Here is a 23,710-nt window from a genome sequence, read left to right as displayed (position 1 = left end):
TATTTTGGTACTTTAACAATTAAGTAAATTAAAAAAAGTATATGGGCCATTCTACAGAAATGGCCCAATGTCAGAGTTTGAGACGTTTTAAAATATATATATATATAAATATGTATAATATAATAAAATATTATATATTTTTTGCTATTTTATAAAAAATAATTCTGATGTAAATCGATAACGATGACATTTTTAATAATATTTCAAGTGTAATTTATAAGATTTGTTGTAATTTGAATCCAATTTTTCTTTGCAAAAGGCAAAATGTTGATCATCACTGATTTCAAACTTAAGGATTCATTAGTGCATAACTGTACTAAAATTTCATTTATTTCCCCCAAATATGAAGACTATGTTTCCTTTTATCACTCCTGAAACAATGGTGACATGTTTCAGTCAGAAAACACCCCCCAAAAAAAACAAAGAGGTCACAACTGAAACGTCACCAAATGACTGTTTCGGTATTGACAATTTTAGATACTTTTGAAGCTAGCTTAAAGATACTAAACAGTTCTGAACAGTGGTACACATATAACAACTAAATGTTAAGGAATAACTCCCAAAAGAGTGTTTGGTAGTGATGTTCCTTACACATTAAAATATTTGGTTTAAATGCATCATTGTATAGTCATTTATTGAAATAAATTACAACTGGTACATTTCGAATGCAGAATTTATTGGACATTCACTGAAACATGAGGAATACTGTTGGAAACAGTTGGAAGCAACGTTTTGAAATCTTCGCAAACCTACTTTCTCCTTGCAAAATACTACAGGAAAGACTACAGGATGATCTCATACTGATTCAAGGCAAATCAGAAGAGATTCACCAAAGATTTGGCTTAGAAAACGAATTCAGATATATAAAGACATTCAGCAAAAGTTACTTTTAGGTGTAGAACACTGCAAAAGGAAGACCTTGGTCTCTAAAAGAGACACTTCAAGATCAGATAGTCAGAAAACGAACCCGGTTTATTGATACGTATCATAAATACGTGATTGTGTCTCTGCTGAGGTGGATAGAAACAAGATTGACCGTTAACAGGAGCAAAAAAAGAACGACATTGAAAGTCAAATTATTCCAGCATTTGGTCCACAGCTAGACAGCAGAAACGATGCTGAGTATGACCCACTGACAAGATCTGAAAGAGGTAGATCTTTACAATTCTCTAGGTCCATATTAGTATCAGTATTGAGAACAGTATAGTTGTTAAACCTGACGAAACCTCTAAAACATGTTTCACCCCAAAACCAAAAGAAAAAAAAAAACAATTACATTTTAAAGCCTATTTTATGACATTTTCTACAATTTAAGGATATGTTTTACTAGTTATGACATCTAGCACTTAAGCACACTCCCTCACCTCTAATCATATTTTACTGTATTACAATAAAAACCCTGTAATACAAAATTTGTTGTACTAAATCTGTACATTTCTAAGACTGCAACTTTTGTTTTGCTCTGAAATGTGAAAATGTGCTTAACTGCCATAAAAAATAATACAAAAACAGCTTCGTTTTTAATTTCCGAGATCCAGATACAGGTTTAATGAGATTCATATTTGGCTGTGCATAATAAGCTGAGAGTTCAGAGTTACCTGGATAGAAACAGAAACATTCACTATGGTTTTGTTTTTTGCATGCAAATGTTAAGGCTTCTGGTAGTGGGCTGACGGGGAGGCCTTCTGCTCTCGCGCTATGAATCGCACCTACGGTCCACGTTTCGTATTTTTATTCCAAACAAAAGGCAGAATCAAAGGTTTGCACACAGAAATCATTTCATTTCCAAAGAGAGACGTGATTACAGCTTTTTGAGATCCAGTTTCCATGACAATCAAGCGGCGAGACGCTGAGCGGCCAGTTCCTCGGCATCGTCGCGGTTCTCGTTGATCTCCGCCAGCGTCCGCACGAAGCGAGTCCATTCGTCGCTTCGTGGGACCGCAATTTGCTATGGTGGAAGAGAAAGAGAAAAATATAATACAGCAGCGATTTGTAAAGAGGTGTAAAGTCTGTTGTGGCCGCGCAGCGGATGATCGAACTATTCTGGGATTGTCAAAGTGAACTGACCCCTGGCTAACAATCCTCCATCTCATTCCGCTACTCTATCTGCTTTCATCCCATCTCCTGAGTGACAGAGGCCCTCTGTGGCCCCTGAAGGGCTGTGCTGTTAGGGCCCCTTCTCTGACAGACATGTAATTGTAGTGTGTGTCATCTTTAGAGGCTCCGTGTGGGCTTTTTACACGACTGTCTCAGTGACAGAACGGGAGAGGGAGAAAGGGGCTGAAGGTGTTACCGTGTAGTCGGTCTGTCATGTGTCTTAAGTAAACTCTAGTCTCTCACCTCGCCAACGTCGTAAATGTGGATCTGTCCCTCTGAGTCACCCACGGCGATCTCTCTGCCCGACTGAGACCAGCGCAGTCTGTTCAGAGCGGGACTGCCTTCCACGGACATGCTGGCACTGGGCACCTGCACACACAGACATATACACACAGATTAGTTGAGCTTTTTTTAAAGGGGTCCTATTATGCTTTTTCACTTTTTGAATTTAAGCCAGCGTGTGGTGTGTATGTTTGGGCATAAAAAAAACATCTACAAAGTTACAAATCTCAAAGTCCACTTCAAAGGGAGAAATTTAGTTCTTAAAATAAAAAAAAAACCTTTTAAGAACTACAACGAACGGCTTCTTTGGACTACAGCATTTTGTTTTCCGGATGCTATAATCTCACAACGTAAATCCCACCTACGGAAATTCGAATCGTTGGCTCGAATAAACGTGAGCATTGATTGTGTCCATGAACTGATCCGGTAGCCATGCTGGAGCCACACCGTTGACGTATGCGGTATAGAGGGTCGAAACACATGCGAGGCACGGCTGAAATAAACACAAGCATTAAAGTAACACTCCACTTTTTTTGGAAATAGGCTAATTCTCCAACTCCCCCTGAATTAGATTAGGAACTACACTCCCATTCCGGCGTAATAGTCAAGGAAGTTTGCTGCCGTAACATGGCCGAAGCAGGCGCAGTAATATCACGCAGCACATTGCAGCACAACGTGACCAACTGCATGCACAGGGAGCGTTCCTCATTGGAAGTTACCTAGCTGGAAACTAATTTCAGGCACTGCGTGATATGCGCCTGCTTCGTCCATATTACTGCGCAAACTTCCTTGACTATTACGCCGGAATGGGGGTGTAGTTCCTAATCTTATCGGCCTAGAAAATCACATCTTTACATTTTCCGCCAGTCTTAGTACACCATATAACTACAGAAGAGTCAAGTTTTAAATAGGACAAATACTGAAACTCATTGGTTATTTTTGAACGCAATGCTATGCTATATTGGTCTAACAGGATTCAATGATCTATGCTAAGCTATGCTAAAAGTGATATCGCCAGAACAGGAGAACGGATGAATGGATTTCAAAAAGGTAAAACTCAACTTATTAATTCGGGGGGATTTGGAGAATGAGCCTATTTCCAAAAAAAGTGGAGTGTTCCTTTAACTAGAGTGACAATTGCTGCGTCGGAGCCGCGTCGTAGACGTGTGCAGTGTGTGGTAAGAGATTTATTCATCATACAGTGTAGATAGCTTCACTAGTCTTATGCTGGAGCTGGTTTCGGCCATGTGATTAATTAAATAAATTAGCACAATAATGATAATATCATGTATTGGCAGGCTGACTATAGAACCAACACTACTGTAGCGTTTTATTTACTCACCCTCCATTCATCCTGGTATATAACTTCCTTCTTTCAGACGAATGCAATCTGAGTTATATTAAGAATTATCTTGGCACTCCCAAGCTTTAGAACGGCATAGACAAGTGTTTCTCTTTATCAGTCCAAAACAAGTCGATCCATAATACAAAGTGCCTCACATGGCTCCGGAGGGGTCAGTAAAAGCCTCCTTTAGGGGTTTAGGGAAGGATTCTCGCAGGACTGAAATGCCGTCTAACTTGTTTGCCAATTGCAACGCAGTGGACTGCTAACCAATCACAACACATTTTGTTTTTTGGAAAGCGGGCCTTCATCAAACCCGGAACTAATCGAGCCATTTGTGCCATCCTGGGGAGAAAGCTATTGTAATAATGTAAATTATGTGAAAATAATGCGTTTTTCGAACCAACAAACATGAGAGCATGTTCTTGTGCAGTGAGAGATCGTCAGGTGTGCCGTGGGAAATTATTCAATTTCACCTAATTGGTCTAAAACATTTTTTGAAAACTAATAAGTTATTGTCTGCGAATAATATGCCATTGTCGAGTGTCTGCGCTGTCTAGTGACACCGGCAGAGTAATCGTGTCATACTCTTCCATATCAGTAGGTGGCAGCAGATAGGTAATTGCCTTGTATTTCGAGACGAGAATTAGTGATGCCTGGATGTGACAGGTAGCAGTGACAGTGGCATTGTGGCTAGTGAGAATACGATACAAAATCTGCGTCTGCGGGCGTATGGGCAATTAAACTGAGCTTGAACACACCGAACTGACGACATCCGACTACAAACTGGAAGGTGCTTTCTGTGCATGCGTGAGGAGATATACCGCCTGCGGTCACCCGCGGTCATCCAAAATATTTTTAATGATATTCGGGTCGCGGTCGGTTGGGTCGTTTGAAATAAAGATGCCAATTAAACCTTTGTAATTTATATAGTACTAGACACAATTTTCTACGAAATACATAGACCTACACTTTATTGGCTGAATAATTTACCTTTTGAATGTTGAGCGTTATTAACTGTTGAATAAATGCTGACGCAGGACAAAATGCCCGATTTCCAACACGTTGAACTGAGCAATGCCATTGTACCATTTTAATAGGCTACTTTTAAACACATATAGCTCAGTAATGTCAGTTTTATGTATTTTCTGAGAGGGGTGGGATTTTTGTTGGGAAAGTCGGGGGAAAGACGCACACTTCGATTAGACTGGATAAACACATGCAGCATCTTAATTGTTAAGAAAATGGTATTCCTAATAAATGTCTGGAATATTTTGATTATGTCCAATGTTTCTCTTTCTTTTTGGAATTATTAGACACATTTCACTTTGTCTTTTCAAAGGCCTATGCCTGTTTAATTTCTTTAATTATAAAATTTCTAGCACTATTTGTAAACGTTTATTCAAGCAATAATATATAAATTATCTCATGAATATGCTTGTTTAAAACCAGGGATTAAAAACAAATTCCAAGTAAAAACAATATTTTTTCTTTACATTTCCAGAGAGCGAAACGAACGAAATTAAACATTAGCCTACTTAATAAATTCAAGGCACTATAATTTCCTTATTCATTTGATACAACTATTATAGCTAAACAATTAATATATGTATAAAATAATATTATTTTGTCATATTCGTGATTCCTGAATTTAAATATGAAAACTGCTAGGATATCAGGTCTGTGTTCATCCAAACAGGCCCAGGTTGTGTTTATTTGATTTCTGTTCAAGACACTTCGATAAGAATGGCTGTATATTGTTAATATAGGCTACAGAGTTTCATTTTTTTACAGTTTCGATTGTTGGTGTGCCTTGTGATTTTTTTCAATTAAAAAAATGTACCTTGGCTCAAAAAAGGTTGAAAAACACTGTTCTAGTGCACCCCCAAAACAAAATAAAGACTTCGTAAAAGAGCATAATAGGACCCCTTTAAAAATGAAATTAAATTTGCCAGTAGTTGGCGGTCACCATATAATTAGTCATAATTACTGAATCATATCATTAATTTGATTCGCTTTGAATTTGAAGCTCCCTTCAGCGCAAATACAAATATGCTGATCGGGTCAGTCACACATGGTGCTCCTAAATATTTTTTCATGGTCGCACGCAGTAGTTTTCAGTCGCAAATGCATGAAATGGTCGCACTGTGGAGTACAGGGATGAGCCATTATATAAAATTGGAATTTCTATGTATTTACAAATTGTACAACAAGTACAAAACTGCATGAAATATATCATACCATGCAAGTAGTTTTTAGATATTGTATAATGAAAATCTTACATATTGTGCCTTTAAGACTTGTACTATTTAAGACTTTTTATAGCCTTAAATTTGATACAACTAAATGTAAGACTTTTTAAAGACCCCTGCAAACACTGTTAATATGTCACTGTGTGTTAATGTGCATCATTTGTTCAATAATATTTTAAGGCAAGCATGCTGTTGTACCTCTGTGTCATTGTTGAGGTTCCACAGGTCGATGCGTCCGAGTCCGTCCACACAGGCGAAGAGAGCGGGGTGTACCGGAGACCACATCACATCATAAACATAATCGGAGTTATCCTCAAACGAGTACAGCGGCTTGTTGTTCTACAGCAGAGCGAGAAGCGCACAGTCAGCCGAGAGATTTGTGAATGACAGTATGATGTAATAAGTGTAGTAATGAATGTTGTGCTTACCTTGGTGCTCCAGAGTTTAACGGTCCAATCAAATGAGGCGGTCAGGAAGAGATGAGAGAAATCTACGGGTCCTGCGGCCGTGTGACAGTGAATGCCTGTGATTGGACCATGATGTCCCTCAAACATCTCACTGATACCTGCCCGACTGCTCACACACACACACCAGAGAATGGCAGAGGTTTAATGATCAGCATCTCAGCATGTTTCCATCAGTCAGTTAACACTTCACATCAACTAACACACAGTGCTGAGTGTGTGTGTGAGCTCATTACTGTAAGAGGTAAACAGCCGTGTGAGAGATGCTGAGTGTGTGTGTAGAGGATGAGATAATCACAGCATCACAAATGAAGAGGAAACATTCACTCTCTCAGCTCATTACAGCACACACAAACACATCCACTATCGCCCATTCATAAAAACTGCTTTTCATATTTTTTGACATGAAAACTTGCACGAGAACTTGCATTCTGGGAAAAAAGTTTAGGGAGATAATAAATCATAATTTCTCCATCAGAAAAGTTCTACAGCCACAGTAAACGTCATACATTTATTATAAATTCAATATTTCCTTTTGCAAATTTATTAACAATTTACTTACAAATAATATATTTAATATCAACACTAGTATTCAAAAGGTCATGGTTCATAAGATTAAGTCTCTTATGTTCACTAAGTCTGCATTTTGATTAAAAAAAAAAACTGAAAAACAGTAATTTTGTGAAAGACTATTATAATTTAAAACAACTATTTTCTCTTTGAATAGAAACTGTTTCTTTTTAAAATGTATTCCTTTGATGGCCAAAAAAAAAATCATATCTTTACTGTCCCTTTTGACCAATTTAATGTTTTTTGGATTAATACAAGTATTATTTCTTACAAAAAAAAGCTTACTAACCCTAAACACTGCTGGTCAAAAGTTTGGGATCAGCAAAATTTTTAATGTATTTTAAATAAGTTTCTAATGCTCATCAAAGCTGTGTTTATTTGATCAAAAATACAGAAAAAAAATGTAAAATTGTTAAATATTATTATAATGTAAAATAATGTTCTTCTATTTTATTATACATTAAAAATCTGATTTATTTCTGTGATCAAAACTGAATTTTTCAGCATCATTACTCCAGTCTTCAGTGTCACATGATCCTTCAGAAATCATTCGAATATGCTGATTTATTATCAATGTTGAAAACAGTTGTGCTGCTTAATATTTTTTTGGAATCTATGTTTTTTCGGGATTCTTTAATGAATAAAAAGTTAAGAACAGAATTTATTTAAAATAGAAATCTTTTCTAACAATATGCACTACTGCTTAAAAGTTTGGGGTCAGTAAATTTTTATTCTTTCATTTTTTTGAAAGAAATCAATACTTTTTTTTTTTTTTACCAAGGATGTGTTAAATGAATAAAAAGTGATATCATAGATTTACATTGTTAGAAAAGATTTGTATTTTGAATAAATGCTGTTCTTTTTAACTTTTTATTTATCAAAGAATCCTGAAAAGTATCACATGTTCCAAAGAAATATTTGGCAGCACAACAGTTTCAAACATTGATCATTCCAATAATAAATCAGCATATTAGAATGATTTCTGAAGGATCATGTGACACTGAAGACTGGAGTAATGGCTGATGAAAATACAGCTTTGCATCAAAGGAAAAAAATATACTTTAAAGTATATAATTTTTTTTTTTATTGTAATAACGTTTTGCAATATTACAGTTTTTTTCCCTGTATTTTTGATCAAATAAATGCAGCCTTGATGAGCATAAGAGACTTCTTTAAAAAACATTGCAAGTCTTACAGATCCCAAACTTTTGAATGGCACTGTGTCTATACAAATATACAAATGTATACATAAATTTCTTACATTATTTTATTAATTTATATATAGTAATTAATACAATTTTTATAAACTAAACAAAGTTGCTGATCATCCACAAAATTAATAATAATAATACATAAATAAAGAGAAAGATTTTCACCACAGAAATGAGAAATACTACACAATGGTTTGCACAGACTATTTTACACATATTTATTTAGTGCATTATACTGAACTGACCACTGGTGATCTGATCACCAGCAACAGATATTGATATGAAGACTAAGAAAAATAAGCCATTTTATGACAATGAAAATGTTTGTTTGCTGATTACATGCATAGATCAAGGGATCTCCTGCAGTGTGCTGTGTGTTGTGTGTGTATTACCTGCCATGACGACAGGCTGTGTAGACCGATCCGTCCTCACTTCCCACTACAAAGTTATTAACATCACCCAGAGGGAAGGACATGGAGGTGACCGCAACGGATTTAGACTGCTTAAAAACCAGCTCCATACTGTCCTGTTGACACACACACACACACACACACACACACACACACACACACACACACACACACACACACACACACACACACACACACACACACACACACACACACACATCAATACCACAGCCAACAGCCTCTTCCACAGATTAGAAATGCGCAATTTAAATTCAGCCAGCGCTTTACCAATCATTTACATCTGACACTGTGGTTTGGCCAACGTTTTTGGAAACTCAAGGGTGAGCAGCATGGAAGAGGCTGTGCTTCTCAGTGGGCCTTTTATAGCGCTTCTGATGCCAATAAATTCATGTCAGTAAGATTTGTACACATCTACTATTTTTACTGGTTTCTTTGAGTGTGCTATTCATACTCTAAAACTATTAGGGCTACTATTGTGGGTACCTGTGGTTGAGACAGCATGTCCAGACTCCAGGAGCACATCTTTCCATCAGTAGAGATGCTAATGAGGTTGTGAGCGTTCTGAGTGCCAACCACATTAACACAGTACACTGGGTGCTGCACGGAGACACAAATGTAAGGTTAAGGGTAAAAATAATAAAACAAATCAGAAAAGATCCTTGGATTGTAGCTATTGCTTTGACTCAGGTGTGTGAACGTCACACGTACCGTGTGAGCCGCTGCAGACAGAGGTGTCCTTTGGACAGGAGTGCGTCTGTTACTTCTGTTGTCCCACAGGACGATCTGTCCTGAATAAGTGCCGCCAACAACCAGATTTGGGTGAAACTTTGCAAATGCTGCAGACATGACCGCAGACTAGAGGAGTGAAAGAGACAGGAGTAATCTTGTTAAATTCCACAATCCTTCAATCATACTAGACCAGCGGTTCCCAACCGGGGGGTCGCGACCCACAAGGGGGCCTCAGTGATCCTCCAGGGGAGCCGCGAGATATCTTAAAATTAATTTAAATATTATCCTATAATTGTTTAATTTCATTATTAATATGCTAAATGAAAATAATAAAAGCACAGCCTCTCTCGTGTTCTGTGATTGATTGCTTCAGACTCGGCGCAGCAAGCCTCATCGCACTGTTAAATCCAGACTGAATGGCGGCTCAAAACTTCCAAACACTGTACGCAAACTAATGTTTCATCTCTCGGCTGCATGCATGAAGCAAACCGTTGTGCGAATGTAAAGGTATAGACGATTAGTGTAACAATAACTTGCTTGCGCAGGCCTAATGTATAACACACTGTATATCAGAGTCGTACATTAGACACGCATAAGTCCGCTATTGATTCACAAATGCGCATATGCGCGATCTCAGGGCTCTATCATATTTTTTTGTGAGTGTTTTATAATGGGTGCTCACCCATAGAAGAGGAGTGAGGCTCTGTGTTAATGAGCATCAGGCGCGCACTGACAGAGTTCACTGATCCCGTCTTCGTCTAACCTTCACATTGATGTGTTTCAACAGATTTAGAATGCATTTGCTGTATTTTGATTTTGTGTATTATTTTTTAATGGATACAAACAGTAGCTATTCAGTCAGTCTAGTTCAAAGGGATAGGTTTAGTGGTCTTTTGGTATCTCCCTGTTGTACGGCAGGTTCAATTTAAGAAAAAGTATTCTGAAGTTGTAAAGAATGTCTGAAGTAAAGAATTCAGGAGCATTAAATCTTAGGGCTGGGCGATTAATCGAAAAATAATCGAAATCGACATTCAGAACCTATAACCGTTAAAATTTTTCCAGGAAGATTATTTCAATTACTTTCCCTTTAAAAAACACAAGCGCTCCGTTACGTTATTCCGCCGACATGTCGATGGAGAGCTTAAACAGTATTTATACAGTAAAAAGTATTTACAGGATATACAAGGGTAATTTTATTTAGAGGAGATACTGCTTATTTTCTACGTTTAATATGAAAAACATTGAAAATTATTTATTTTGTTTCCAATAGTTCAAGTTATTTATTTTCACTAATTTAAGAAAAATGTGACTTTTCGTTTTAAGCAATGCTTGCTTTAATTTCAGTTGTTCAACACTGATGTTCAATTAATAATCATAGATCGTAGATAGTGTGTTTCCTTCAATTATTTTAAAATCAAGTAATGCACCCTTCATCCAAAAATCTCTCGCTTGTAATATGTGAACATATTTACTGTACAAAACTTGTCAGTGAACTATGAGGGCAAAAAAATAATTATTATTAGGGCTGTCAAATGATTAAAATTTTTAATCAGATTAATCAGACTTTTCAGTGGATTAATCATGATTAATCACTATTTGCAAGGACACCTGAATCCTAACAATTTTTTTTGTCTGAAATGCATACCAAAATATAAATAACAGGACACAGATACATAATTTTCATAACTTCATATTATGTCAGGGCCCGCATCGAGCCTGTTTTAGGCTACTCCTTATTTTTTATATTTTAGACATCCATCAGTTATGTCGCGCTGGTGGAAACAACACAAGACTTTCGCTTTTACTTTCGACAACGGCTGGGATGGCGCAACTGGAAGAGATCCACGTTCTATCGCACGCAGTAGGCTGAAACTTGCCACAAAATACCGGCAAAAATAAATAATAAATGTGTCGGGGAAAGAGTAAGGACATATCTGAATTATTTATTAATAAAGTGTATTCAATGTGAGTCAATGTGAGTCAATGTCGCAAAGATCCTGAAACCTAATTTTTGGACGCGCCTTGAGAGAGAAATGTATCGTTAAGGATTACATATTAAACGAGTTTTTGTTTTCGATTTGTTTTATTTCGTTAAGTAATAATTTAAAGCTTTCTATAGATATGTTTATCATGTCTGTGAGGCATGCATTTAGCTTTATTTTTGTTAAGCACTCCTGTTCAAGAACGAGACGACAGAAAGCGCATCATTTTTGTTTTCTTTATTTTATAACACTGCAACGTTTTTTGGTGTATTACTTTTTCCTTTGTGAGCAAAAATGATGGATAATTTGAAATTGCTTCTACTGAAAAAATGCAAATGATTGTGCTTGTGCCTCGATGACCTGCAAAGCGGCTTTATGTATCTTCCACTCTCCACTCTGTCACTGTGTCAGTCACCGCTCTTTCGAGAATGAACGTAATTGTACGATGTACAGATGTAATTCCCAAAACATAAGAAAAACGAAAGTTTCATACAAATTCTGATTGGATTATGGCATGGAAAGTGCAAAGCGCGCTCCCTTTATTATCGCTAAAAGCGTCACATCTAGTTCATAGAGATCTCACAACGTTCCGTTATAATCAATAAAGCTTTCTAAACTACACAATGAATATTTTATTTACATCGCATCTACACTTAGTCAGGAGATGAACAACTTTGGATTGTTTGTCAGATCTTCAATTGGTTTGCTTTCGTTTGAGTGTAGGCTATATAGCACCGTCTACCCCAGTAGAACCGGGCCTAAGCTTGGCTATAACCACTCCAGTTGCAGAGGGGCTGTCGCCCAGGCTTTTACTTGTTAACTGTACCATCATCATTCTTTTTATATTTGAATCCGTCCATAGGCTCACCTTGCTCCATCTTGCCTCTAGCTCCCCAATCCTGACAAATAATTCGTCACACTGCGCATGCGTTAAAAAATTTGACGTAATTAACAACAACAAAATAATTAACGCCGTTAACGCGTTATTTTTGACAGCCCTAATTATTATATAAATATAATTAAATATAATTTTATTAATAAATAAAATAATCGTTCATTAATCGTAATCGGGTTAAAATGTTCAATTAATCGAGATTTTGATTCTAAGCCAAATTGCCCAGCCCTATTAAATCTGTATATTATATATAATTTTAAAAAGTTAGAATTTAGAATTTGTTTAGAATTAGGAGGTTTTCTTTAAAGATTATAAGGTATATTTGAAGTTTTAATTGTTAATAAGTTTGTTTGAATTGTGAGTTTTTTATAACATGCAGTAGAATAATAATAATAAAAAAAAATCTTTTGGTTAATAAAAAAGGTTTAAAAATAAATACTTTTCTCTTTACTGCGAAAGTACGAAGTACAGTATAAGAGGACATGTCAGGCATAGGGGGGCCTTGCAAAATTGACCGGAGAAGGAGGGGGGCCCCGGAGTAAAAAAGGTTGGGAACCCCTGTACTAGACAAATCTAAAGGAAGCCAGGTTTAGCAGATTCACCTGTATAATCAAAAAACGTTTGAGAAGAACTACCACAGATAATGTTACAATTAATGTTTTTGCCTACTCACTAAATTTGCCTGTTGCAGCTCATATGCTGGTTCTTGTTTAATATTGTCCTCTTTTTAGAGCTAGATTCTTAGCAAAATTAGATTTTTTTGGTATTACTGACATAATATTTGTTGTGTTTAACATTGTAAAGCTGCTTTGACACAACCTGTGTTGTATAAAGTGCTATAAATAAAGGTGACTTGATTAAATTATGCACCCCAATGTTGTTTCAAACTTGAGATTTTCATTAATCTATAAAACACAAGATATTTTGTTTCCACTGATGTGTTTTGAGGAAAACATTTTAGGATTTTTCTCCATATAATGGACTTCTATGGTGCCCCTGAGTTTGAGTGTCCAAAATGCAGTTTAAATGCGGTTGAGGTTAAAAAGTATATAAATTGTAAAATTTTTAAAGAAAATAACCAATCGTTTCGCTAGATAAGACCCTTCTTCCTCGGCTGGGATCATTTAGAGCCCTTTGAAGCTGCATTTAAACTGCATTTTGGAAGTTCAAACTCAGGGGCACCATAGAAGTCCATAATATGGAGAGAAATCCTGAAATGTTTTCCTCAAAAAACATAATTGCTTTACGACTGAAGAAAGAAAGACATGAATATGACGGCAAATCAATGCCATTAATAAACGAGCGCACCACTGATGCTGTCGCGCGTAGTAAATCACATACGCGAGAGGAAAACAGATCTGCGCAGTTCCAGTTTCCTCGCGCGTATGTGATTTACTGCGCGCGACAGCATCAGTGGCGCGCTCGTTTATTAATGGCATTGATTTGCCGTCATACATGAACATCTTTGATGACAAGTGGGTGAGTACATTATCTGTAAAATTTTGTTCTGGACGTGAACTACCCCTTTATCTAATGAACCTTAATGTAAAGTGTTACCGATATATTTAATGAAACCTCAGATATTTTTGTTTCTCCGTTGAAAGCTCATTCCAAACTTTGATGCTTCAAAAAGTTCATAAAAGTAATCCATATGAATCAAGCAGTTCAATCCAAGTCTTCTGAAGAGATATGATTGCTTTGAACATACTTAATTTACAGGGTTTTATTCATACGCAAACACTGAGAAACTCACAAACATCGAGCTCATCAAATATGGTAAAAAGAAGTGAATCTGTATTCGCATGACACACAAGAAAAACCTAATTGGTTCTTGCAGAATCTAAAACATCCTTGAGTGACATTCGAAAACAAAACTCTTGCTCATCAAGCAACATTTGTGCTTCAGTTTACTATTTCATGTGCTCTATTCTTTGTGCATTAATCAATGTTTAGCATAAAGACATTTTTTTATAAAGTCTATGAACTTTAAGTATGAAAGCTTTGGCAGCAGGAACATAAATCTGCCAGGTTTCATTAAAAATATCTTTAATTGTATTTGGGAGATGAACAAAATTCTTACGGGTTTGGAACAACATGAAGGTGAGCAAATAATGACAGAATTTTTATTTTTGGGAGAACTAAGCTTTAAAAGAGAAGTCCACTTCCAGAAAAAAACTTAGATAATTTGCTCACCTACTTGTCATCCAAGATGTTCATGTCTTTCTTTCTTCAGTCGTAAAGAAATTGTGTTAAAAAATTTTTTTTTTTTTTAGGAATGTTCTTCCAAAATGCAGTTTGAATGCAGATTCAAAGGACCGAGGAAGAAGGGTCTTATCTAGCGAAATGATCAGTTATTTTCATAACAAATTGACAATTTATATACTTTTTAACCTCAAATGCTCATCTTGTCTAGCTCTGCAATGTGCATGTGTACTCATGTCGAAAAACCCCTATGTCATTTTCTCACAAAATTTCAAAATCATCCTACATCGCTGCAGAAGTACTAACCCAGTGTTTACAAAGTGAACATGCAAAGAAGATCAAATGCCTTTTACAAAAAAAAAAAAAGGTAAACCAGCAATGTCAGGCGATTTTGAAGTTGGAGGAGAAAATGAGATGAGTTTTTGAGATGAGACATACAAAAAGTATATAAACTGTAAATTTTATAGAATAATGGATTGTTTCGCTAGATAAGACCCTTCTTCCTCGGCTGGGATCGTTTAGAGCCCTTTGAAGCTGCATTTAAACTGCATTTTAGAAGTTTTAGAAGTCCACGAAAATTCCTAAAATGTTTTCCTCAAGAAACATAATTTCTTTACGACTGAACAAAGAAAGACATGAACATCTCGGATGACAAGGGGGTGAGTACATTATCTGTAAATTTTTGTTCTGGAAGTGAACTACTCCTTTAAATATTCATTAGTTTAACTTTGAACAATATCAATGTATAAAATACGAAATATAAAACTTTTTTATTAAAAATACTTTTGTTCAGCTCAAGCATTTTACCCTGTTTTAAAATAAATATAGAAATGGGGAAGAGGAACTAAGTATTTAAGTTTGACAAGTTACTTCTCACTGCTGCTTCAGCTGATGTTTTCTCAGCATGTCCTGTACCTTCTTGTTTTGGAGAATAGATGTGAGAGAAAGTTACATAAAAGCCTTATGCATAAATGCAGCTTGTAACAGCTTGATGTAAACCTCAAATTCCACCATCACACCTCAAAACACGTCCAATGTGAAGGAACACCACAAAAACAATTGAGTTTTTACACCAACATCTACTGACGCTGATGCTAATTCTTTGTTATTCACTGAAAAAGCTGAACAGCTCACACTTTCCTCTAAGAAAAGTTAACCAGCCCCAACAGACTCAGCAAAAAGATGGAAAAAGTAACAAGTTCACACCTCTGTGAGTGTGTGTGAATACTAGTAGAGTTTTTCCTACATCTATGTGTGTGTGTGTGTGTGAGCTGTGCATCCGTTCCTGAGGGCGGCACATGTGGTTCTACTCAGGCCGTCCACAGCGGATCACCTCAGGCCAAACACACAGCTAACACTGAACATACAGCAACACTCAACAAATGCACAACTGAACAGTGAAAAAATCTTTCAAAATGCCACAATCTGCTTCTGTATTGTTTGTAATGACTACTTATTGTGTCATCAGTTGAGTTTTTAAGTATTTTAAATCAACTTAAATCAAATAGTTCATAAAGGTAATTCTCATTTTATATGTTCTTATTTTAATGAATTTCATAATGATTTATTATAATATATTTTAATACAAATTATCATAAATAATGATAAAAATGTTTCCTGTAATTCATGTATAATTTGAAATTTAAATGTCTAAATGTTTCTTATTTCACAAAATGTTGCAAATAAAGTAATAGCATGGTAATAACACAGTTACTTAACATTTTAATATGGTTTGAAATCTAAAAATGATTAAGTAATGTATGTCCTTCAGCTCAAAACCGACCTGATGAATGCAAAAATGCTTTTCCCCCTTACAACAGCGTTTCATAGTTTTGTTTGTGTTGTCAAACAATTAATCGCGATTAATCGCATCCAAAATAACACATAAAACAAATATAAATATAAATTTTGTGTATATAAATACACACATGCATGTATATTTTTAAGAAAAATGACAAATGTTTATATATTGATAATGTTTTTATTAGGGCCGGGACTCGATTAAAAAAATTAATCTAATTAATCAGAGGCTTTGTAATTAATTAATCGAAATTAATCGCATTTTAATCGCATATAAATATTTGACCTGAGAACAGTGAGAAGTAAGTTTTTTCATATGGATTTTTAGTAACCATTGAATAATGACTGAATACATAAACTGAAGCAACAAAATATTGTTTATTTTTGTTCAACCAAGTCCAACAGACCAGTGCAATATTGCCATTAACTGTAGCAATAGGATACAGCGTTTCCCATAACGAAAACATTTATTTCAGTTAAAAAATAAATCCAAAACTCTCTATTTTAACATTTTGAACAATAGGGCTTTACAATCTTTTGCTATTTTTTTTTTTAAAATAAATTATTGTGTTTTAATTTTTCTCATAATCAAATGAAAGCATAAACATTTATTTATTTTTAATCAAATGAAAAATAAACCTTTTTAATTTTTGGCAAACAAACAGAGGTTTTCTGTTAAAATCAATACATAATAATAATCATAGTATTTTTTTCTACAATTAAGTGGTTAATCTTGTTGTTATATTTATTTTTTATCATATTGTTTTTTTGTCTATTTAAATAGGAATATTGCTCTGTTTCATGTTAAACCGTACTTTTATTTTGACAGGTTGCCGTGTGTAAAGTATGATATGATGCTAGTTTTCTCAAATGAAACGTTAAAAATGACACTGACAGTAGCTTTGGAGATTGAGATCTGTTCATGTGAGATACAAATGCCAAAAATTAACGGGAGCATCACGCGTGCAGTATAAAAAAACGCATCTCTGCCATTCTAACATACAGAGGCAAACAGTGCAAGATTCATATTAAAACGGTCTTTTTGCATTTCAGTTCTCAGACACTAGTCCATATGGCGATTTGAATTAAGTGACAGACCAACTTTTGATTTATCAATCCAAAAATCGACGAATTTACGTGGCATTCCGCGCTATAGTAAATTCGGTTTTTATGAATGGAGTCCGCGATCCAGTCCGTGTTTTATTGGAGGAGACATTGTAAACGCACCCCCCTGAGATGATGGTACGGGAAACACTGGGATATTTAGAAATATACTAGCATTCATTTCAGAAATTCAGGTACCCTATAGGTAGGTAGACCTTCTGTAAAAGCATTGAGGTGATACTTGAGGCTCGATGTCATCATGTCCTGCGGTGATATGCGCATTCTGTTAGTTGGTGCTCCAGTATAATTGGTCCGCCACTGAAACTCATCCAGTGAGAAACGTTCCGCGGTGCAAAATTAAGTGCGATTAAAATGCGTTAAAAAAAATTAACGCGTTATTTTTGTGTAATTAATTAATCTAAATTAACGCGTTAAAGTCCCGGCCCTAGTTTTTATATAATTTCAATTATATGAATATAAATATATACTTTTATATTATATATTTATATTATATATTTATTAGATTTATATTATATATTATATATATTTCAAAATATATAAAGAATGTGTGTGTATTTATATATATATGTAATAAATATACACAGTATACACACATATTACGTAAACAAAAACTTTCATTTTGGATGCGACTAATCGCAATTAATCACGATTAATTGCTTGACAGCACTAAAAAAAGTATAAAATGCTGTTGCAAGGGGGAAAAAAACTTTTTTGCATTCATCAGGTCAGTTTTGAGCTGAAGGACATACATTACTTAATCATTTTTAGTTTTCAAACCACGTTAAAATGTTTAGTAACTGTGTTATTACCATGCTATTACTTGATTTGCAACATTTTGTGAAATAAGAAACTATGTGTGTGTATTTATATTTATTTGAACAAAAAAATACATTGTAATTTATTTAACAGAGTATTTTTTAACACAAGTATCTGTACTTCTACTTGAGTACGAGAAGTGAGACGGACTATTTTCTTTAGCGGAAGCAATATAAACCCACTTTATAAGCAGCTTTTTTCCCCTTCTTATAGTGCGTGTCCTCCTAATTTAAAAAATGTTGAAGTATCTTCTGATCAATAATAAAACAATTGATTTATTATATTTTATTTTTTACATTTCTAAATTAAAATAATATAATAAATAGCATAATAAGACAAATAAATTAACAATCATATAAAATTAGTATTAATAAAAAATTATTTGTACTACAGAGATGGCACAGAATAACACAAAAGTGGCTTGTAGGTGCAATTTCAGACATTTAATGAGGCTCAGAGGTGGCATAAGTGCAAATAAATTCATAAATTCATGTTGTGATAAATGTTTTAAATATACATTTTTGAATATAGAAATATTACGTTTTAAATAACTGTAAGTATACGTTACAATGACACTAAATCCGCCAGCAGGTGGCGGTAAGACAAATGATTCGTTTGAACGCACTGCTGATTCATTTGGGAATGAAGCAAGTGACTGTCTTTATGAATGGATAATCAAGAATCACTAGATTCGTTCAAAAACGCGCTTTTATTCATGAATGAAACACTGCTGTTTTGCTTTTAGAGATGCGCAGCGGCTGAGCTGTTACTATATTTGGAAATAGTTTCGGTTAGTAAAATCAGGCAGTACAAATATAGTCAGACAACGTAAGTCACTTAATATTACCTTCTTGTTATTGAACTGTTGTATTAAATCAATATTACATTTGCGTACTCCCTTAACAATTGTTTAAATTGTCTCTCTCCTTATCGCGTTCTGTGGATGCACAGACAATGATCTATACTACAGCGCGCTAATGAGACTCTTTCACTTTAAATAAGCAGGACTGAAAAGAACGTGCAAATGATAGATTCCAATGTTTATTAATACCCGCGCCGAAATTCAAGTTCTGCTCTGTGTTCTCTGCTAATTACCTGACTGTGAATAATGCGAGCGGCGTCACTATGTTATCACTAAAAAAGCTGCAGCTGCGGCCGGGATGATTTTTGGTGTGCTGGCAGAACAACAACAACGCGCTTTACGTTTTTCCCCCCTCATTTTCTGTAATTGACGGAAATCCGTCCTAGACTTGTTGCAGGTAACGGAAATCCGTCGTAGCGATGGAGAACTTTAATCCCTGCATTTTCAGGTCGAAAAATCCGGAATTCCGGATTAATCTGGAAAAATCACATCCCTGATACACACATATTATGTAGGCAAAAACTTTTCATTTTGTATGCGATTAATCGGGATGAATCACTTGACAGCACTAATTTTTTAAACAGATATGACCACTATACGCATTTACTGTACAAAAAAGAGAAGCGTGAACTCAGCTTTCAAAACCAAAACATCAATGGCTTTGTGATTCCATGATTTTTAATTTTAGGGTGAACTATTTCTTTAAGGTAACACAAGTGTGTGTGTGTGTGTGTGTGTGTGTGTGTGTGTGTGTGTGTGTGTGTGTGTGTGTGTGTGTGTGTGTGTGTGAATGCCAGCAGAGTGAAATCACAGTATGCAGACGTTGTGCAAAGGAATAAGAGGGAGACAGAAAGATACAGAGAGGAAGAGAGGATGGAAGGAAATCCGGCTGCAGCCCACCCGAGAGATCTCAGGCCTGTGTGTAGGTGTTTGTATATGACAATCATGTTACGTGGGATGGCTTTCAGGAGGTGTGTGCACGGGGAGCAGCGAGAAGTGAGTCGTTGCTGATTGAAGGCAGGTGTGTGTGTGTTTGTGTTTGGTACCTGACAGTGGAAGACATACTCCGGTGTGGTCTTCTTGTATTTCATGTTCCAGACCAAAGCCACTCCATCAGGCTCATGCGGCGCTTCCTCATTGTTGTTGTAAGAGGCGACCAGCAACTCTGGATACTGTAAACACATGTGTATAGGTCAGGAAAACTAGACTCTTTAAACCCTTTTTAAGATATTATTCAACATACAACAATAAAAATAGTAAAAATAATGTGTCTATATAATTTTTTTCATGTCCCCGTATCATATGCATGGACAATTAATACTGCTGAAACCAACAATGCCATAAAGAACCAGATGAGCCACTAATTGCTTGAGTAAATGCATGATGCCAGGAGATGTTCTCATGTAAACTCACATTGACAGCTTTGTGCTCTCTCTCAAATCACACACATCTGTTTGTGCTGTGGACACACATGAGTTGCAGTGGGCTTTTGAAAGGGTTTATATTCTAGATCTATTACATCAAACTAGACACAGCGACTCCAAGACATCATCTGTTTGAGCTTCTGTTTGATGCAGTGAAAGAAATAGACAAAAAGAAACATACACTAACCGTAAAATATCTTCATAGCCATATTTTTGGCTAATATAAAATGTTATGTTCTACAATATCAAAAGCATTTTTACAAGAGGAGGTCGCGGATTTGCTTGTTTTTAGAGGATCAGTGATATCTTCAACATTTATGTTGGTTTCAGATAAATTCCTGTTTGATTTTACACTATTACTATCATCAACAAGTAGATGCTTAAGAATATCATGGGTAGCAAAGCTTTTGTTGATACTGAAATCTAGTGAAGGTAACTTGGAGTACAATGTGAAGAGGGTCATAACCACTGTGCATTTATTTGTTTAAAAACTGTCATATTGATTAGTTAAAACTGTAATATTGTGAAATAATATTAACTAATATTATACTTAACATTTTCAGCATCTTTACTCCAGTCTTCAGTGTCACACATTTCTTCAGAAATCATGACATTTGACGATCAAGAAATCAGTATTTTTTTAAATAGAATTATGTCACATTATAAATGTCTTATATGGTACTGTTGATTAATTTAGTGTCCTTGTTTAAAAGAGTCTTTCTTTAAAAAAAAAAATCTTACTGACCCCAGATTTGAAAGGTATTGTATGTTAGAATGCACTAAAAATAACACTAAAGTAAAACATTACATGAAAATTAATATTTACACTTGTAGTTTTGACATATGTGACCCAGGACCACAAAACAGGTTATAAGGGTAAATTATAAAGTAATACAACATCTGAAAGCAGAATGAATAAGCTTTCCATTGATGTATGATCTGTTATAATAAGACAATATTTGACTATTTGAAGATCTGGAATCTGAGGGTGCAAAAAAAAATAAAAACCTAAATATTGAGAAAATCTCCTATAAAGTTGTCCAAAGGAAGTTCTTAGCAATGCATATAGCTAATCAAAAATTTAATTTTGATATATTTACAGTAGGAAATTTACAAAATATCTTCATGAAACATGATCTTTACTTAATATCCTAATGATTTTTTTAATGATCGTTTTGATAATTTTGGTCCATACTCTGTATTTTTGGCTATGGCTACAAATATACCTGTGCTACTTAAGACTGGTTTTGTGGTCCAGGGTTACATATATAAGGTTTAGGAGGTAATGTACCTGTGGGGACCAATCCAGACAGGTCACCACTCGCTGTTTGGACCAGCGGTCATCAATAAACTTCCTGTTCAGAGACAGTTTGGCTCCAGCCTGCATCTCACTAGAAACACACACACAGGCAAATATCTCACATTAAACAATGCTTATGAGCTGATGTGTGATTTTATTTAGGTGAGCAGGGCCGACTATTACCCCTCCTTCTCCTCCATGTCACGTCCACTGTAGTCGAAGAAAACATCTATGTGTTCGGACAGAGCACGCTCCACGATGCGTGTGCTGTGATCGAAAAAATCCATGAACTCCTCTGAGTGCAGAATCTGCAACTTCTCCTCCTCTGTTAGCTCATGAGGGGGCGCTACACTCGCGAATAGACAGGAAACAAAGGCAAGTGTGTAACTGAAAGAAATTAATTGCATTTACAGTTGAGGTCAAAAGTTTACATACACCTTGCAGAATCTGTAAAATGCTAATTATTTTACCAACATAAGTGGGATCATACAAAATGTGTTATTTTTTTATTTAGAACTGACCTGAATAAGATATTTGACATAAAAGATGTTTACATATAGTTCACAAAATAAAATAATAGCTGAATTCATAAAAATGACCCTGTTCAAAAGTTTACATACACTTGATTCTTAATACTGTGTTGTTACCTGAATGATCCACAGCTGTGTTTTTTTTTTGTTTGTTTAGTGATAGCTGTTCATGAGTCTCTTGTTTGTCCTGAACAGTTAAACTGACTGCTGTTCTTCAGAAAAATCTTTGGTTTTTCAGCATTTTTGAGTATTTGAACCCTTTCCAACAATGACTGCATGATTTTGAGATCCATCTTTTCACACTGAGGACAACTGTGAGACTCATATGCAACTATTCCAGAAGGTTCAAACACTCACTGATGCTCCAGAAGGAAAAACCATGCATTAAGAGCCGGGGGTGAAAACATTTGAGACAGAATGAGGATATGTACCTAAATACCATTTTTTTTTTTTCATTGAGTATTGCCCTTCAGATGCTACAGAAGACACTTACATGTTCCCTGGAAGACAAAATAAGTTAAATTTACCCTGGTCTCCAAATTCAAAAAGTTTTCACCTCTGGCATGTTTTTTTTTTTTCCTTCTGGAGCATCAGTGAGTGTTTGAACCTTCTGTAACAGTTGCATATGAGTCCCTCAGTTGTCCTCAGCGTGAAAAGACGGATCTCAAAATCATACAGTCATTGTTGGAAAGGGTTCAATTACACAAACATGCTGAAAAACCAAAGAATTTGTGGGACCTGAAGTATTTTCCTGAAGAACAGCGGACAGTTTAACTGTTCAGGACAAAGAAGGGACTCACAAAACTATCACAACCACCAAAAAAAACAAAAAAACAAAAAAAAAAACAGCTGTAGATCATTCAGGTAACAACACTGTGTTAAGAATCAAGTGTATGTAAACTTTTGAAAACCATAATTTTTAAAAATGTAACTATAATTTTTCTTGTGGATTATACGTTAAGGTCTTTCATGTGAAATATCTTATTCAGGTAAGTACTAAATAAAAAAAAATAACATGCATTTTGTATGATCCCTTTTTTTTTGGTCAAATAATTAACGTTTTGCAGATTCTGCAAGGTGTATGTAAACTTTTGACTTCAACTGTATACGTCAGAATTGTTGAACTTTTGATTTGAATGGTTGACAAATATTTCAAAGTGTTTGATTAGTGTTTAATTTTCCATAACTGCAAGGCTGTGAACCAGTTCCAGGCTTGTTCTAGTCAACCCAGTATTGAGCCATGCAAGATACTTAATCGTTAATGTAAGTAAGTACTTCAACACAAAGATGTCTAAACACATGTATATCAGAGGGAGCAACTGGGCTTAAGTGGAAGAATAGATTCCAAACTACTAAACTATTGAAAATTGAATGCACACTCTAGGCAGAAGCAAGT

General features: G+C 35.3%; 1 protein-coding gene across 2 annotated transcripts in view; it reads right to left on the bottom strand.

Moving 5' to 3' along the window:
• Positions 1 to 655: 655 nt before the first annotated feature.
• dync1i2a (dynein, cytoplasmic 1, intermediate chain 2a) overlaps positions 656 to 23,710 on the bottom strand; it is a 63,119-nt gene continuing 40,064 nt past the window's right edge. For both annotated transcript variants that reach the window (XM_073845225.1, XM_073845227.1), the window contains 10 exons: positions 21,968 to 22,130; positions 21,776 to 21,875; positions 20,107 to 20,232; positions 9,358 to 9,504; positions 9,133 to 9,246; positions 8,611 to 8,744; positions 6,402 to 6,546; positions 6,172 to 6,312; positions 2,341 to 2,466; positions 656 to 1,948 (listed from right to left, as the gene is read on the bottom strand). In XM_073845225.1, coding sequence (XP_073701326.1) covers positions 1,835 to 1,948; positions 2,341 to 2,466; positions 6,172 to 6,312; positions 6,402 to 6,546; positions 8,611 to 8,744; positions 9,133 to 9,246; positions 9,358 to 9,504; positions 20,107 to 20,232; positions 21,776 to 21,875; positions 21,968 to 22,130 — 1,310 coding nt within the window. In that variant the 3' untranslated portion in view covers positions 656 to 1,834. The remainder of the gene's footprint in view (positions 1,949 to 2,340; positions 2,467 to 6,171; positions 6,313 to 6,401; positions 6,547 to 8,610; positions 8,745 to 9,132; positions 9,247 to 9,357; positions 9,505 to 20,106; positions 20,233 to 21,775; positions 21,876 to 21,967; positions 22,131 to 23,710) is intronic.

This window comes from Garra rufa, chromosome 8, assembly GCF_049309525.1.
Source record: "Garra rufa chromosome 8, GarRuf1.0, whole genome shotgun sequence".
Lineage (NCBI taxonomy): Eukaryota > Metazoa > Chordata > Actinopteri > Cypriniformes > Cyprinidae > Garra > Garra rufa.
This window is presented reverse-complemented; position numbering and strand designations above follow the sequence as displayed.